The 18,257-nt window shown below is 42.0% G+C and overlaps 1 protein-coding gene across 3 annotated transcripts in view; it reads right to left on the bottom strand.

Moving 5' to 3' along the window:
* Positions 1-399: 399 nt before the first annotated feature.
* The window catches only part of KIAA0930 (KIAA0930 ortholog), a 76,437-nt gene continuing 58,579 nt past the window's right edge, over positions 400-18,257 (bottom strand). For all 3 annotated transcript variants that reach the window (XM_086885387.1, XM_086885385.1, XM_086885386.1), the window contains exons 5-10: positions 16,281-16,382; positions 15,750-15,890; positions 13,488-13,682; positions 11,153-11,315; positions 6,926-7,081; positions 400-5,260 (exon numbers count right to left, since the gene is read on the bottom strand). In XM_086885387.1, coding sequence (XP_086741513.1) covers positions 5,220-5,260; positions 6,926-7,081; positions 11,153-11,315; positions 13,488-13,682; positions 15,750-15,890; positions 16,281-16,382 — 798 coding nt within the window. In that variant the 3' untranslated portion in view covers positions 400-5,219. The remainder of the gene's footprint in view (positions 5,261-6,925; positions 7,082-11,152; positions 11,316-13,487; positions 13,683-15,749; positions 15,891-16,280; positions 16,383-18,257) is intronic.

Below are 18,257 nucleotides of genomic sequence, written 5' to 3'. Positions count from 1 at the left end.
ATTGAAGTTCTTCCTGAATCAATCAGGAAGAAACCATTACAGCCATCAGTCCTCACTATTATACACTGCACAAACATAAATATTCATCAAGTTTAGAACAAACCACAGATCAGTTTAGAAGGGCTGTTCTAAAGGTAAGAATGAATACCTTTTGTAAACAAATTCAGGACCACACTGACTTTTACCTTCTTCCCCCTTATCCAATGTCAAGTTGTCAGGGACTGTTCACTCAGAGGTTCTGTAGCAGGATCAGAAGTTGGGCTTTGCTGCAAGTGCAATCAGAATAAAGAGCAATGAGGCCACTCTGCCACATGAGTATCCATCTGGCAGTGCCTACAAAAGTGCCAAACTCCAACACCACCAGGCACAGCAGAGAGAAAACACCACTAACAGAGTTCATAGTTGTTAAAGAGGTCTGTTTATTTGCTGCAGGGTCCAACACTTTCTTCACTGCTCCATAAGCATGGTCGACTTTATTTTTGGTGCACAACATTCTCCTTGCTCTTTGCTCAAATGGCTCAGTACAGTGCCAGCACAATTTTCAACCCATCACCTTTTAAGCAACACCAATGATCGATGAGGCAAATAAAACCCAAACCATGCAACATGTGTTAGGCTGATAAAATTAGGCTATTTATATATTTACATAGAGAATGTTCAACATTGCAACCTGCTTGCAGACCAAGTATCCAAACAGCTACATTCTGGTGTAAAATACTCTTTTGTTTAAGGTTTGGTGTAAAAGCTACTTACTTCACAATGCCTTTAACTGGATTCTGCCATACCTAGTCTTGACACAGAATTTCTACGCACCAGCACTACACACTTGCAGTCATACCTTGCAGAATGTGTAAGGCATTTACAGACATCCGATTGCTGTGACCACAGGAAATCCACTTCCCAGAGCTTTCAGCCATGACCTTTGGAAACCATGAGAGTCTTTCAAACATAAAGGGTGAGTTCATATGAGAGACACTGTTCATCCAAGAACTATAAACTTGTCATTTCTTGACACTGCTACATACAACACAGATACAATTTAAGACTAATAAATTATTTTCCTAAATAAAAATTTGTTCTTAAACCCCACTGGGTAACAACCAGGGCTTAGGCACTTCTGAAGATTTTACATTTGTCTTTAATATGGAAGCTTCAGACTACAAAATACAGGACAAGCAATCATCTTGAAAAGGCAAAATTAATGACTGGCAAGAAGCAGATCAATAATCTAAAAGTAGTCTATTTCCCTGGATTCCACATCCATACAGAACTTCAGTGACCAGATGGGATTCTATACATGAGGGTCTCCTGGAAGAAATCTGTCTGCAGAGCCAAGGACTTCACTGCCTAAATAATGAACATACTTTGGGAAAAACATATTACTGTGAAAAGCCACCTGTGCAAACAATTATCTTTTCTGGAAAGCACACCATGCCCAGAAATAGAAAACTATAAAAATAGTAACAGCAATCCAGAGCCCAACATGCCCAAGCATTGTAAACAATGAAGACCAGGAGAATAAAAAGAGAAGGAACAGGGACCAACACAAACTGGATTAGCCAAGACAGCTGAAAGACTCATTGCTTCCAAAAGCATCTTCTTTTAAGAGGAGATTCGGAATCCACCTTGTCCTGGCTGGCACTAAGAGAACACAATTTCACATACATGGTGGTCTCTAAGGCAGAGCAGTAGTCAGCAAACACAAAATAATTAATTTAAGAGCTTTCTTTTTTTTTTTTTTAAAAAAAAAAAAAAAGCTTTTTATACTGGCTAAATTGATAGCAGTGAAAAATTTGTTATGGGTGAAAATATTCACATCCTTGTATTTGACATCTATCAATATACAACATCTAGGAAGAGCTCAAGTGGTAAGCCTTGTTCTCCAAAGGGAGTGAGTGGGCAGAAGGGTGGAAGGACTTAACTGAGCAATGAGGTATGGTGGAATTCCAAAAGAAAGAAAGAAAAAGAAAGAAAAAGAAAGCTGTTCTGCAAAGTTTCCCAAATTTGTTAACTGAGCTGCATCTTCAAACATCATTATAACCAATGAGACCCACTGTGCTCCAGCCACTAAGACTGACCGCCAAACATCCTTCATGGCACTGCAGGACATGCCAGCTCCATCTGCAGCAATTACTTCAATGGCCAGTGGGGTGAATCCTGCTTACTGCTTAGGACCCACAGAATTAAACCCCCTCCAAATTAATAGGGTGAGAGGTTCTTACTAACATTCACTTTTCTTTTTTGATGTAGTGCAATAACATGCTAAGGGTCTAGCTGTGCCATCCTGACCCAAACAAAGCTTTTTGATCAAATTCCCTGTCCATCTGTCCACACAAGGCAACAAATTATAATTTTCAGGGTTTGTTTAAAAGCAGAACAAAATGTGAAATTTCATAACAGAAAGTGGGAGCCACGGGTTATATATAAGAAGTCCAAGACAGTTGTTGAAAGAAGGAGTAACTGAGAATCTGGCACATCTTTGCTTCCAAAAAGCACTATTGACATTCAGTAGACTTTTTGACCTCTGTTTTCCACGGATGTCCATGAGGGCATACTTGTAGTCCTTTTCTACTAGAAAAGGTGAGTCTTCAACATACGTATAGCATATCCCACTAGCAAGATACAAGAAATAAATTTACTTTTTTTAGGACATTACAGCCCTTCAAACACTAGACATCAAAATCCAACCACATACATGTAACAAAGCAGATGATATCTCCTGAAACACAGATGTAGGATCTAAACTGTACCTTCCATAGCACTGCTTTTAAGCTAATGCAGTAGCTTAGAATCATTCCTCATTTGCTTTGAAATCTTACACAGCAAGATTTTCTCAGTCTTTCAAATCACACAAAGTTAAGCCACCTAAACATAACACACAACATCAAGGGAGCATTACAAATTCCTGTCCACTGAGAAGTGATCAGGCACCTAGCACTGCGGGTCCTATCTGGATACACTTCCTTTTTACATTGTTCCTCCAGCTGCCTGACTGAAAGGTACCAATTGTTATGATTAGTACAAATGTGAGCCCTCTCTCCCTTCCCTCTGCAATGAACATTTGAAGGAAAACCAAACACTAATTTGCCCAGTTCAGCAGTATGAAAGCACAGAGTAAGGAGTACACTGAGAGGCCTGTTTTCTAGCTGAGGAGTGGTTTAATTCTCAGCATGAGCAAAGAGAGAATATTTGTACCGACTGATGCCAGGAACACTACCTGTGGGATCTCAGGTACCCACCCAGGCTGCCTGGCAAGTTCCTTGAGAGGGCACTTCAGCTGCAGAGTGAGGACTCCACCTCTCCCCGGGCTCAGGGGGAATGCCTGGGGCAACCAGGTTAGATGGTGGAAACACCCTCACATCCACACAGACCACAGGCAACATTCCAAGGTTGCAGCATGAAAAGTGGGTGTGCTGGTAATGACAAAGGGAACGTTTTCCTAAGGCCTTGCAACGTATTCGAAGCCAACTGAAAACTGATCAGCTGTCCCTGTCATATACTCATGCTGCCAGTAAGAAAGGCTGCCATGCTGTGCTAAGGGGACAACTTCCAGGCCTGGCCTCAAATACAGACAGACCTCCTGACCATGCTGGAGTCATCAGGGTTGGCTGAAGGGCAAATCTGGTCAGCCTTATGCTGAAGTGGCGCTATTTCCATGGAATCTAGCCTGAGGAAAAAAAGCAGAAAGTCCTATTTGAGAGGTTAAGTCATTAGATGCTACTGTGAGAGTAACAACAAAGCACTTGGGAAAGACCAGATATGAGGGAGACAAAGGTCCAGGCTCAGAGCACATGCCACAGCATCAGGTTTAGGTGCTCAGAGTCTGAAAAGTGACAAAAATGGCATCTTTGCTCTCCCTTTGTGCATGTACTGGAGTCTCATGTGCCCTAAGGGACATGGCACCCCTCTCACTGCTTTGTGGTCCTAAATAAACCCAAGTATGTACTGTCTCTTATCAAAATAGTTAGCCAGAGTACAGTAACCTCAACATTCAATAATTTTGTTTTTAAATGTCAAGGACAGCAGTTTTGCTGTTTAGAGAGAGCTGAACTTTATGTGTAAACATAAGGCTGTTTTCCTGAGAGCTCCTGGCACATCATTCTCAGACCTCTCACTATGCAATTTTTAGTCACTTTTCAGAACAGAATTATGTTTCCATCTTTTGTATTTCAAGAAAGCTCTCTGTGCTTCAGCACGTAGCAACCAAAGATGGAAAATCCGGGTAAGCTGCCTGACCACAAAGCAGCTCCCATGCCTACTTTGGCTACAAAGGGTACTGCAAAGATGACTACAAACTCTCAAGTCCAGTGCATGCAGGAGGATGGGTTACTGGTAAGGTTTTAGGCCTTTTGAGACCAATTAGTCTCCTGTTTTTTCACTTTAGACTCAAACTGGTATTGACTCAGCTGAGAGAAAGACAAGCAGCATTAGTACTGGAGAAGAACCTCAGCTTTACTATAGCAGCACATTTTAGCCTTCTTTTCATTGGCTCATTTTCTTAGCCAGTTCTTGAGGATGAAAATGTTGCTGTTCTTTGGTAGATACGGAAATCTGTCAGCAGCTTTCACCTGTCCTAACACTGACACATGAAAAATGGAAACATTTTCAACCTCTTCTAAGCTCTGACCTGACCTGCTGCACATACCAAAACAGCAATGTATCTTTTTCCTTTTCTTCCCTTAAGAGGAAGCTGCTCTCTCCCCACTCTGCTCCACACATACACACACACACACACACACACACACATACACACACACACACGCGTGTGCGCACACACGCACACGGCTGATCGGACGAAGAGAGGGTATGGCCAGAGTCTATGGGACAATGTCCAACAGCACATCATTATGAAATTCTTAGAATGTTTCTCCCAAAGAATATAAAGTTTAACACATTCTGTACATATTGTTGGCTTCTTAGTTATAAAGTAAACACAGTAGCAAACTGTCCATAAGGTGTTGACTCAGTTTAAACGCAGCCCCTTCTCATTTTGTCTTGCTGAAAGTCCTCTTCCAGTCAGAAACACTCCAGTGATGTGGGCATTTGGTGTGTGACAGCAGAGGAAGGAAGAAAGAGGCACTTTTGATCGGCTGGTATTCCTGGACGTCTCTTTTTCCTGCGGCGGTCTCTGTTCCCGACACTAGATGGTAGTGTTAGCACAGGAAACTGCTGTGGATAGGCACTTGGCAACAAGGCTCCAAGGCAGTGCCCACTCTCTGCTATGTCATCAGGATTGGTTTCTGCCGCACTTCCAGGATATCTGGGCATGGGAGAGAAAAAAACAGACACAGCCAATTTAAGAGGCTGCTGAAAGCAGCCACAGTACCAGGAAGCACAATGAACTGGAGACATAAACGTGGACTGTGGCCCAGCCCACTAGGAATCTAAAACATGATGAGTACATGGCTTTGCCTGTTAAAATCTGAGTTAACCAGGATGCAGCTGGGAGGCACTGAAAGATGACAAACTGCATCATGTGGAGAGGACAGCTGATCTACTATCATTTATACTGTAACAAAGCAACATACATTAGACAGGGAGTGGCAATATTTTCCAGGGAAACAAGTATAAGTGCCATTAACAAGAGATGCCAAGGGGTTTCCCATTCTTGAAGGGACAAATGCAACATCCCCGAGTCCCATAAGGAGACTTCTGTGGGTGCAAATAATTCAACTCTTTCATTCATTCTATAGCCCAAAGAATACATTTCTACACTCAAAAAGCTGCCATATAAAAACATTTACCTTTTTGGCTCTTTAATTTCATATTGTCCAAGTGGGACAGAATATGAACCTTAAAACTTCTGTTGTAATTATGGGCATCTTTCTAAATATAGGCAGTAAAACCAACATGGCAGGCACTATGCAGAAATATGTGGAAACTGGGCTGTGATGTCCTTTTCAAGGCTACACAAAGAATAAGGAACATGGGAAAAGGGAACACACAATTAAAAGGCTGATCAAACACAACTGCATGAAAAGGATGACATGAGCAAAAATTGATCCCCAGCTCCAGAGGGCTCCAGACAGACCTGTAAAGAATTAAACACAGTGGAGGGAGTCCAGTGAAGGGCCACAGAGATGACTAAAGAACTGGATCATCTGACATATGATGAGAAACTGACAGAATTATGATTATCCAACATGGAGAGAAGGGTCAGAGTAAAGTCTTATCAACAAATTCAAGACATTTTAAAAAGTACTTTGATCACTATCATTGGGATTTTAATATCTTAGCACAGGTTTCCTGAACTACCCAAGAGAAATGAGCGCCTTTCCCACTTCACCCTGCCCCACATGTAATACTCCTGCTACCTGGAAAGCTGCCATTGGCACAAATATATTGATTACAAAAAGGCCTTGGAAACAGGCCCTACACAACATGTGAAGCAAAAGAAAATGTGTGTAGGGAAAAACAGCAGATGAAAATTCTGCCTTACAGCCCAGAAATTTCATGCCCTCTTTCTGTGTATCTCAATATATACCCAAATTCTTGCAACCGTATGTTCAACAAATTAAGTCTCAGAAAGGATGTTCAAGCTCAAAGCCAGGATTTGAGCATGGAGGCATTTGTGCCACCCTCTTGAGCAGATATTAAATGCCAGCAGAAACAACAAATCTTCTTTGAATTCCAAAATGCCTGTGGTGAGAGCATGAGTAAGCTTGGTAACTCCAGCTAACTTGTTGTAAGACTGTGTTATGTATCAACACAATGATCATAAGGAATAATTATGTATTTTGCTGAACCATTGTTCAAAATCCATCCTTAATTACAAATTACTGATTCTTTACTGGAATCTGTAATTTCTTCCAAATTGAAATCAATTCCTATTTACAACAGCATTACAGAGAAATACTTGTTCCTCTGTCATAATAGTGGAATCCCCCAACGCGGTAGGCTGTGCACAATGCAGGTCAAAATTCACCTGTTAAAATTCGATGCAATGGCAAAGTGACATATGTTAAGTGTGCATAGAGTAGAAAGTTTTCATCTGTTCTGTTCAGCTTCAGCCACGAGCCCACCAGCGAGCGTCCTGTTCCAGACAGGGACCGTGACCGGAGATTTGTCGCGTTGTGCAGATCTGTAAAGGCAGGAAGAGACAGCAAAACTCAAAGGACTGTACTCTACTGGAACACTTGTGAAACTCAAAAGAAGACGAAAGCTTCCTATTAATTGTTTAGAAACAAATCACATGCAGGACACAATCATAACTGCTTTTTTAAAACATTCCTTAGCACGGAGTTCACCATTTACACTGAAGTTAATAAATGGCAGCAGCAGCAGCTGAAAACAATAGACAGGAGAGGGCTTACCATACTGCACCAGAACAACACTAACTCAGCCTTACCTCATACACAGAATCATAGAATAGCCCTAAAATTAAGTACTTACTCATGCAGAAATTCACCAAGGTAACAAAATAGAAATTGATTCTTTTGAAGAAAATTGCCATCTAGCAGACATGGGGAGATTTAACATTAATACCTCAGTTTCCTGCACACCTCCATGCACATCATGAGCCACATCTAAGACCCTTCAGCTGAGCCATTGTTCTCAAAATTAGTTTAGATGTCCCCAAGTAACCTTTAAAACAGAAAGATACTGAGTCCTCTGTGGGCCAGAGGAGTTTTCTACAGGTACAGATCTCTACCACAGTCATGTGCTGCATTTTTGGAGTGTTTTTAAATCTTTGCTCTACTGCAGTGTAAAATTCAGCCCCATCCCACAATGCTAAAATCAGATGTTGAAGTCGATTCATATCAATTCATATCGATTCTGAACCAGAGTGATCCAAGCTCTGGGACTGAAAGCAGATCCTGATATAAAGAGGAAAATCACAGTGGCAGCTACTCTAGAAAGATGCGTAACAATGTGGGAGGAAAAAACCTGAAAAATCTTTCCCTCCTTCCCTATACATATGTATAGCCAAGCTGTCTATTACCTCTCCCCATGCAAGACCACTATGCCAGAAGCACTGTGGTGATCACAGAATCACAAGGTTGGAAGAGACCTTCAAGATCATTGAGTCCAACCCAGTCCTAGCACCTCAATTAGACCATGGCAAGTGCCACATCCAGTCTATTTTTAAACACATCCAGAGATGGTGACTCCACCGCCTTCCCAGGCAAACCATTCCAGTGCTTTATCACCCTTTCTGTGAAAAACTTTTTCCTAGTATCCAACCTGTATTTCCCTTGGTGCAGCTTGAGACTGCGTCCTCTGGTTCTGTCAGTTGCTACCTGGTGAAAGAGACCAACAGACTGCTGTTTTAAGTTCCCAGCAGATGTCTGGTAGGTTGAAGTCACCTACAAGAACAAGGGCTGGTGATCCTGAGACATTCTCCAGCTGCTTAGAGAATAAGTTGTCCACCTCTTCTTCCTGGTTGGGTGGACAATAACAGACTCCCAGTAGGATGTCAGCCTTGTTGGCCTTCCCCTTAATTCTTAGCCATAGACATTCAGCGTCATCATCATTAGTTTCAATATCCATGGCATCAAAAACCTCCCTAGTATAAAGTGCCACTCCTCCATTTCTTCTCCCTTTCCTGTTTCTTCTGAAGAGCTTGCATCCATCCAGTGCAGTGCTCCAGCCATGTGAGTTGTCCCACCATGTTTCCATGATGGCAACTACATCATAGCTTTGGTGTTGCACCATGGCTTCCAGTTCCTTTTGTTTGTTACCCATGCTGTGTGTGTTACTGTACATTCATCTCAGCTGGGCTGCTAAGTTCACCACTAACTCAGGTTTATCATCCTTGGGCCTGCTTTCAGAGAGCCCAGCTGCATCCCTTTCCCCCTTCAAACCTAGTTTAAAGCCTTCTCAATAAGTTCCACCAGTCCATAAACTAAAATCCTTAACAGAGAGATGGAATCCATCCAGTTCCAGCAGACCAGGTGCTGAAAAAGTTGCCCCATGATCAAAGAACCCAAAATTCTGTTGATTACATCAACCCTTGAGCCACTTGTTAATAAAGCAGGCTCTCCTATTCCTTTTAACATTTTTCTCCACCACCAGAAGGACTGAGCAGAACACTACCTGTGCTCCAGTCCTATCAACCACTTGACCCAGTGCCCTAATGTCCTTTTTTATTGCCCTGACACCCCTCTTTTCAGTCTCATTACCAATCTGGAGTATCAGCAGTGGATAATAATCAGAGGGCTGAATCAGTCCAGGGAGTCTCTTGGTAATATCCTATACCTGAGCCCCAGGGAGGCAGCAGCCCTCCCTGTGGGATGGGTCCAGTCAACATATGGGGCCCTCTGTTCCTCTAAGAAGGGAGTCACCTACTACAACTACCCTTCTTTTCTTTTTAATGTCAGAGGTGGTGATCCATCCCACAGATGAAGTGTAATTCAGAGGCTCACTGGGTAGATAATTTTCTCTTTTAATCGCCCTGCTGCTCACCAGAGGAAAACCCCACCCTGCACCGGGCAAGAACGCCTGCCTTCAGGGCAGAACGAGCTGACTCTGGAAGCTGCAATAAGCACAACTCTCCTGCTGTACCATGCTTGCACACAGCAAAGCCACTGAAGTGAGCCTTGATGGGCTGTTCTGTTCACCAGAACACCAGGTTTGTCTGCACTGGGGCAACTCTGCAGCAGCACTGGCTGTACCAAGGACACTGCTGATCTTTACACATTCCACATCTTTTCCTCCACCCACAAAGCCAAGATGCACCCAAATCTCTGCTCCTATCTTTGCATCTTCTGCATCTGGCTTTTTCATGCCAAAGTTTCACCACTGCAGCTCCTGTCCTGAGGAACACTGGTAGGACACTCAGGTTTCTGAAACTTGTAAAAAAATGACAGTTTAGTTACTATTCCTTCTAGAAAACTCATCTCTGAAAATTCAATTTCCTAGCATAAGCTGTTAAAATATTCCTCTTTTTATTTTTCAGATGAGCAACAATAAGGTCAAAACACTTAGAAACCATTTTTTGGTATTTTTATAAATGCTATAAAGTATCTGAAAAATCTAAAATTTGTTTACTTCCATAAATATATTAGAAGGAAAAGGATACGAAAATAAAATTAATGTCCATCATTACCACTGAATACTCTAGGATCACACCCTGCAAGACAACCCTGAGCAGGCAATGCACAATCCATGAGGGCTGCCAGAGAAACACCTTGAACTCTGTTCTATCCTGGGCAACCTCCAAAATAAAGATACCAAAACCAGGACTAACGTGGGGGAAACTTCCCTTCTCCTCACACTACCCTGTGCCTAATAAACCATACTAAAATACATCTCATTTGAAATAACATACATTTTGATTAGGCAAATTTAAGAAAAAGAGATGAGCGAAGGTCTTTATTGACACAACCCAGAATTAGCTACCATCAGTTTAAGCTGCCACAGAATTTGCACTGAACTCTGTCACTTCAGTTTGTTTTTTAAGGTGCAATTCTTTATTAGCTAGGGTGATAAGCAACATCTTTGCTACTTCAAACAGAACTTGTAATCTGGAAATTACCCTTGGGTTTATCTGTTAGAATTCTAACACACACAGTTAGATTTGTTGACTTAATTGTTTTTTAAACATATGAGAAGCAGTTTTGACACTGACATTTTTGAGTTTCCTGCCTCACAAGACTGTGATGTGATTGGGATTTATATACTCTATTCTGAGTCAGGCTCCATCTTGCTGTTGTTTCCTGCTGAGTAACTAGAATTTAAAGGGAGAGTTCCACAGTGCATTAAACTATTATACAGACAAACTCATTAGGTTTTCTCTTTATAAAGTTCAGAACTGATTCAAAGCCAGTTGTAAATGCCTTTTCACCAGCTTTAACCAGCTCTGGATCAAATCAGAATTCAAAGAACTTATTGCTGAGTACATGCCTACCCCACTATACCTGGAGAAGTGCCCCCAGAGAGTGTGACATCTGGGAAAGTGGGAGGATCTCAGCTGCTCCAGTTTCTCTCAGATGGGTCCACACAAAAGCAGTAAGTTTTAATATATTCAGGAGTTGTGGGCTCCAGCCTTCAAAGAGATGCTTAAGCCTGTGAAAAATCTCATTTTCAGAGAGGCACGGGCTGTATGTTGTTTTTCCACCCTGCAAACCTTGAAAACCCTGCACTGGGAACCCTTTCCACAGCTCTGTGCCCTCTCCAGACAAGTCTGTTTAGCTGTCAATACTTCTCTTACCTCCACCATCATCATCTCTGAAGAACTCCTCACTGTCATTTGCTGAATGGGACTTTTTCATCTCAGCAATTCGATTTCGGGGCACTTTTCTCTTGAGGGATGGGGAGAAGAAGGATGGGCGGTTGTTACGTTCTGGGGTTGGTGGTGTGCTGAAAGAAGTAATCTGAAAGGGAAATAGAAGAAATGCTGGAGAAATTCTTGGTTTTCTCTCCATGTGCCACAACGCAATCACATGTGTAAAAATCAGAATGATGACTGCTATCTAGCTCTGTTTTATCAAAGTGGCTGGAGAATTTAAACTGAACTATCATCTCAAGATGTTTATCAAGGGGGAAAATATTTTGATGTATCACAAACCTCAACTGTTACATGAATAATGAAAAACCTTTCTCCTCAGATGGTCAATTTAAACAAGGATTTGCAGTCATAATGGCACAAAAATAGTAATTTAGGCACCAAGAATGTCAACCTTATTTTTGCATGTTGGGATGCAGGAGACTTAATATGCACTAAGAATGTACTGTACTGAACACACTCAAAATGTGCATCTTCATTTCTTTGGCACACACAAGGCAGCAGTTTCCCTGCTGAGAAGGCTATCCCATGGGAACCCTGTGGAAGGTCAATGTCCCTGGGGAGCAGGGTCACAAATTCCTGAGCCCAGCACACTGAGGCAGAAGTTAAGTCAATGTTCTCTTTTATGTGTGTCATGTTTCAATACTGGAAGGAGAAAATTAAGCTGCGGTACCTCAGAAGATTTGGTTAGTGCAAGTGACGAAAAATACAGGGATGAAACTGTCTGTGCTGAAACTCAAGTAAGGGACAAAACTATGGAGACACCCTTCTTTCAGAGCAGTAGTTGTCATTGAATAAACTACAATTAAAGCCAAGTACACCTGTTTTAGAGAGAACTGAAACATAGTGCTGATGTACTGGCTTTGATTGCGGTATTTTAATAGTTTAATTTCAAAGGGAAGAAAATAGGGATAACTACTTTGCAAATGGACGTGAGTAACTTTTATCTTGTCCTTCCTTCTTCACACAGTCAATTTTACAATCCTGTAAATCTCCCTGAGCTGGCACATGACACTGCTCATATATGTCCAAAGAAAAGCAGAGGGAGGTGACATGAAGTGATGATGGCAGCCAAGCCAGGTTGAGTACAGAAACACTACATGTTGTCACTCTATCATTAATGTTAAAAAAATAAAATAAGGGCACTGTAACACCCAACTGATCCTCTTCCCAGCACAATTAATTTCTTATTTGTGCTTGTCTCCGATTTTAATTTGGGATCTAATATCACACTGTAGGGGGAATCAGAAACAGACATATCAGTGTTAAAACCATTAGCAAAAAGCAGTGGTAACACATTATCAAATCTAATTTGACATTTTCCAGCTGTCACTGGAAGCCTTGGAGACAAAAGATCATGTTGTCCCTCCAGGCCTGATTTCTTCAGGCTGTGTTTTTGTGGTAGAGAGCAAGAACATCCAGTTAATGAGTTTTGTGCTGGTAGCTCATGTTGCCTTTTACAAAGTCAGAAACAAAAACCATACCACCTGCATGGAGACCTCTGGAAGACATTCTGCAGATCTTCAAATGATAAAGGTTAGCTGCACTACACAGAAAACCATACTAGACTCCACGAGGTACTGACCCAGCCCAGGTCTGTGCAATACCAGGTCTGGTATTTTGAAGACATGTTGCCTAATCCCCATTAATCAAGTAAGATGTCTTAATGGAAAATAAGACTCAGGATTGAATAAAGCCCAAATCAGCATCTGTGGTCTGATTCTATTGGCATTTTACTGCACTTGCATTAAAATTAAGCACACCCATGAATATGATGCTGCATCTGGATCTGTGATCTTTATTTTACTTTATACTAAATGGCTACTATAGGCTTTGTGTTGGCAGTATTCCTCAGTGGCAATACCTAAAAGCACCACTTCTTGTGAGGTTTAGCAAGCAACCTATATAATACACAAATCCCACATTTCTAGGTAAATCCCATTTCACACATAAGCAGAATCTACTTTTTTTATAGAAAGCAGGCAGAACCATCGGTTTCCCTGGCATCAAGATTGCTGTTGTTTCAACAAAACCCTCCTCCAGAATTATGAATCATCCAGTCATCTCTGTATTCAGCATTTGTTCAGGGGAAACTGTGTTAAAGAATCCATCTCACATACTGAGTACAACCAAATTACAGATAGGCAAACCTAAGTGCAGAACCTCGATGGAGTTAACCCCAGCTTTAACCTGCCTCCTGGCTTTGGAACAAAGCATGTTTATGCTTCCCCTTAAGACAATATTTCTGTCTGCTACTTACTCTCTCATGCACTGGGGAGTCTGGATTTGAATCTTCTTCTGTCCCATATGGTGAAGTGTCACCAGTGGAAACTCTACTCACTGCCATCTCTGCATGTCCTTTTCCCTGTGGTCCTTTCATTCGGACAAACTCCATGTTGTTGTATTTATAAAAGCCAAAAGACATTCTTTGAGCCATCTTAGCTGCAACACTCACCTACAATGCATCAAGACAGGAGAGAAAAACATGTAATAACACTCTACAACTTGAAAATAACACCCTCTGAAAGCAATTATCTAAGAAAAAGTCAGAACCATAGAGGATAATGATTCCTAAGACACATTTTAAGCCACAATCTGAAGTAATCTCCAAGAGGAAAGTAATTTTACAGAGACAAAAACAGGTTCTGAGAAGAACCAACTCCTTCAGCCATCCAAAAGGCAGAGTTAGCAATGACACACTGAGACAAAACCGAAGGTTTTAATCCAGGCCCACACACTGTGGCACATGAGAGCACAGGCAGGCATGTGCACAATTCAATGCAGCCTGTGCTGGGGCACTCATTTGAGTCCAAAAAGCAATAGACACACACAAGATGCCTCAAACCAGCAAAGCACACCCCACAACTGAGTCACTACTTTGTGCCAAGTAATTTCTGACATTTTTATGTCCACACTGTCAAGGCCAAAATATAAGGAACCAGTCCCATGCACAACTAACCTGCACGGCTCACCAAGACACCCTGACAGCTTTAAATCCCCTCAACAGACACAGGGGCTCAATTTCCAGTCAGCACAACTGAACTGAAAATTGAACTGAGAACTGAAAAAAGGAACAGATCAATATGAAAACAGTCAAGGTTTTGCTAAGTGAAAACAATGCCTTAAGTTTTCAGCTTTTATCCATAAGTTTAAGTGATTTATTGCGAATTTCATCAGTTTATGAAAAGGCCAAGATGCTCATTGGTTTATATTATACTGAGAATTACAGAATCCTAGAATAATTTAGGCTAGAAACAACCTTTAAGATTATTAAGTCCAATCATTAACCAAACATTGCCAAGCCCAACACTAAATCATGTCCTTAAATGTCACATCTACACATCTGTTAAATATCTCAAGGGCTGAGGACTCCACCACTTCTCTGGGTTGCCTATTCCAGTGCTTGACAGCTCTGCCAGTAAAGAATTTTTTCCTAGTATTCAGTTGAAACCTTCCCTGAAACAACTGAAATCAAGTCATTTTCAAAAGCATAGAGATTACTTCTGTTCTGTAAAAACAATGGTAAAATTTAGAGTTTTGCCTCTGGCCATAATGAAATATTTGAAGAGTTAACAATTTACTTCATCTAACAAAATAATGTCAAGTAGCTATGTGGTCAATCAGGACATTCCTAGGCTATGAGGTGACTTTAGCACACAAAATCTTATCTTTCCACTGCAGGGCTTTCTTTTTATGTTGTCTTCAGTGATTCTCCATTCCCACTTATTTTAATATTTTAATAACTCAGCTGCTAACAGTGTAAGGCCACATGATGAAGGTGGGAGAGAAACAACTTTTGTTTCATATTCTCTCAGAAACCTGCTGGAAGAGTGTAATGATTCTCATTTAAAACAGGGAGAAGGGAAGTTATTCAGGACCTCTCCTGACAAGGATAGAAACAAAGAGAAATTTAGAGGCACAGTAGATATTGTGAGAATTTCTTCTGTTTTGTTTCTAAAAATCTCTCAGGATTGTCTTCATAATAAACCATTTGAGAAGTTTACTGACTCTTGATTTCAGCACTAAGTACTGAATTTGAAGGTGAAAGTGCTGGTATTTCATGTTTCTGTAGAAAGCAAAGAAAGCTTCTCTCAATGGCAGTGAGACTAGAGGGGTCTTTTGAAAACAGCCATGAGTGAAAAATATAATGAAGAAAAATATACTGTATCACAAGGTAGTTGCCAGAATTTAAAACCTCCCATGAAATCATACCTTCTCTGAATACAGAAATATCTATGACTTTTAAAGAAAATGAAAGGACTCCAACAACTGTTGTTCAGGTCCATTCCTGTGTCACTCTCTTGACCATGTATCCTGGCAAACAGCAGAGAAATATATTCCAGTCTGAATACTCTCAGTTATCTGAGCCAAAACCAGCATCTTTCAGCTAACTTTCAAAGCCAAAAAAGAGATTATTATGCAGCTGATCTAACAGGACAATAAGCTGATGGCCTGAGCCACAAAGAAAATCTAGACAGAGCACCATTGCTACAAAGGATGTTGTCTTTCAGAAGCTCCTTACCCTGTTGTCATAGACCTTCTTGAGTGCTTCATAGCGGATGGACCCCTGGAAAATCACCCCTTGGAAGGTGTTGCTTTTATCACTGGCCACTAGCTCCACACAGACCATTTCTCCTTCTCCCACAGTCATGTCACTGAAAACCTGGCAAAGATGCAAGATGAAACACTTTGATGCAAAGTTGTTCAAGTCAAAATACATTCAGATTCCCATTGCTGTCCTAATGCCCGAAGTTCCAATAAAAATTCTAAGAGAGCAGAATATTCCAGACTTTCAAAAATGCAGATTCCAGGCAGTGCACACTGCAAATCACTTGTTGAGATGAGCAGCTCTCACATCAGCCTGTCATGCTTTAGCCCAGCATAGGCACTGATGCCAAAATCCAGCTTTAAGGTCAGATTTCAAAAAATATTAAAGAGAGAGGAAGGTTAAATAAAATAAAGTAAGATCTAACAGAACATAACCCTAAAACCAGCTAATCAGGACATAAGACTAGAATAGGACAAAACTTTGCTGCTGCAACAAAGAACTCACCTCCTCAAAACTGTCAATCATGAAGAATATATTAGGGTAGCTGATCTTTGACTCCTCTCCTTTACTGTCCATTGGGTGTTTGCTTGGAGATGCAAACACTTGCTGAGAAAGATGCAGAGAAAGATACCATTTCTCAGTTAAATGTGCTCGCGAACAAACACACGGCAAGCAATTACAAAACACCTCAGGCTCACACTGCTCACTTACATTAGAGATGCTGGACATCCTGCAAGCAGAGCTGAGCTGGTTTCTGACTAAAGCCAGATTTGCAATAATGACACTTGAGAAATCTTTGGTTTTCACATGCAAGGAAACTTTTTTCCTTTGTTTCACAGTAAACGTCCCTGTGTGTACCTGACCTCTCACCACACTACAGTACACCGTCGTACTTTTTCATCACCACTTTCAGGTGCCTTTAAGTTGCCACAGTGCAGCACCAAAGTAAAATGCCACAATGCAAGAAAATTACCATGAAGCAGCTGACCCAATACCTTTACTTTAATTGCAAATTAATTGTTGTTATTTACTTAGAAGCACACTGTTGGGGGTTAGGTGTCCTTCCTTTTGTTCCTTCTCACCTATAGAATTTTCCCCATTAGAAGTGGGGAAACCTGACTGCTGAACACAAAGAGTTTGGCTGGGCCCAGTGGAGAAGTGGGGCAGGTAAAAGGGAGAGTCGGGGCAGCTGCTGGTTGGCTCTGTTCTTTGGCTTCAGAGAAGCACACACTTGAGGAAAGGAATTTGCCATAACCAAGACAGAACTGCTGCTGCTGCTTCTTCTTCTTCTTCTCTGGGCCTTGCACCTCCTGTCCTGCCAGGACGTGTAGCAGTGCCAGGCACCGCTGTGGAGCTGCTGATCCACCTCAGCCACCGGCCCAGGATCTCTGCTCATCCCTGCTGTTCCAGCTGAGTGTTCCTCAGAGCCCTGCAGGAGCACCGGGACTGGCTGCCCGAGGGGTTTGTGAAGCAAAGCCTCTCCTCCATCCCTTCCCGTCTCAGCCGAGAAAGCTGTCACGGGGTCCCTGGTTCTGTTTTGTTGTTCATGCTGTAGTTATTGTTGTTTGTGTGCCTTGTTATACACACTAGTAAAGAACTGTTATTCCTATCCCCAGATCTCTGCCTGAGAGCCCCTTGATTGCACAATTATAATAATTCAGAGGGAGGAGGTTTACATTTTCCATTTTAAGGGAGGCTCCTGCCTTCCCTAGCAGACACCTGTCTTCCAAACCAAGACACTAAGATCAACCTCCCTCAGTAAGGGAAGCCTGGCTATCCTGGGGTGATTCACAATGTTATTTTATTTCATATCTATCTGCACCCAAAAACTGTTACTGTATCTTTACAACTCTGCAGCCTTGTGTGTGTGGTTGCTATCACGGACATTTTTGAAATCAATGTGGGGGCAGTTTCTGAGCTCTTGGCTGTGTAGTATTCACTTTGCAGGGTACTTGGACTTTGTTCAGGAAAAGACTTTTGCATTTTTCTTCTCTCTTAATTTTGGGTGGTGTTTTCTTTTCTTTGTCTAGGAGAGACTGCAGTTAGCAATTTTGGGCTGTCTGGGGGCAAATTCCACAGGGGCCCACCTGTAGCAGCCCTCACTCCGGTCGAAGCCATTCCAGGAGAGAAGACTATGGAGAGTCTCCCTTTTGTGGCAGCTTTGGGTTTGCAACTTGTAGAAACTGCATTTTGCAACTAGAAACTTTCAGAGTGAATTTTACCAACTCTCCCTGCAGCAACAAAAAAAAAAAGAGGAAAAATGCCAGCGAGTTCCTGGGGCCAGGCCGCGCTGTGCCGGTGCCCACAACCCCGGCAGCAGCACAGAGCCCACACAGGCCAGAGAGTTTCCATCTGTCTCTAGAGCTGCTCTGTGGCTCCTGCCTTCATGGTAGGGGCTGCCACCATCTTGTCACTTTATCCCTGTGGACACGTGGTCACCTGGGAGGCACCATCTTGGAAGGGAACAGTGTGACGCCATCT

The sequence above is a fragment of the Cyanistes caeruleus genome, chromosome 4 (genome assembly GCF_971803275.1).
Source record: "Cyanistes caeruleus chromosome 4, bCyaCae1.hap1.1, whole genome shotgun sequence".
Taxonomy (NCBI): Eukaryota; Metazoa; Chordata; class Aves; order Passeriformes; family Paridae; genus Cyanistes; species Cyanistes caeruleus.
The sequence above is the reverse complement of the archived record's forward strand: the minus strand, read 5'-3'. Positions and strand labels throughout refer to the sequence as shown.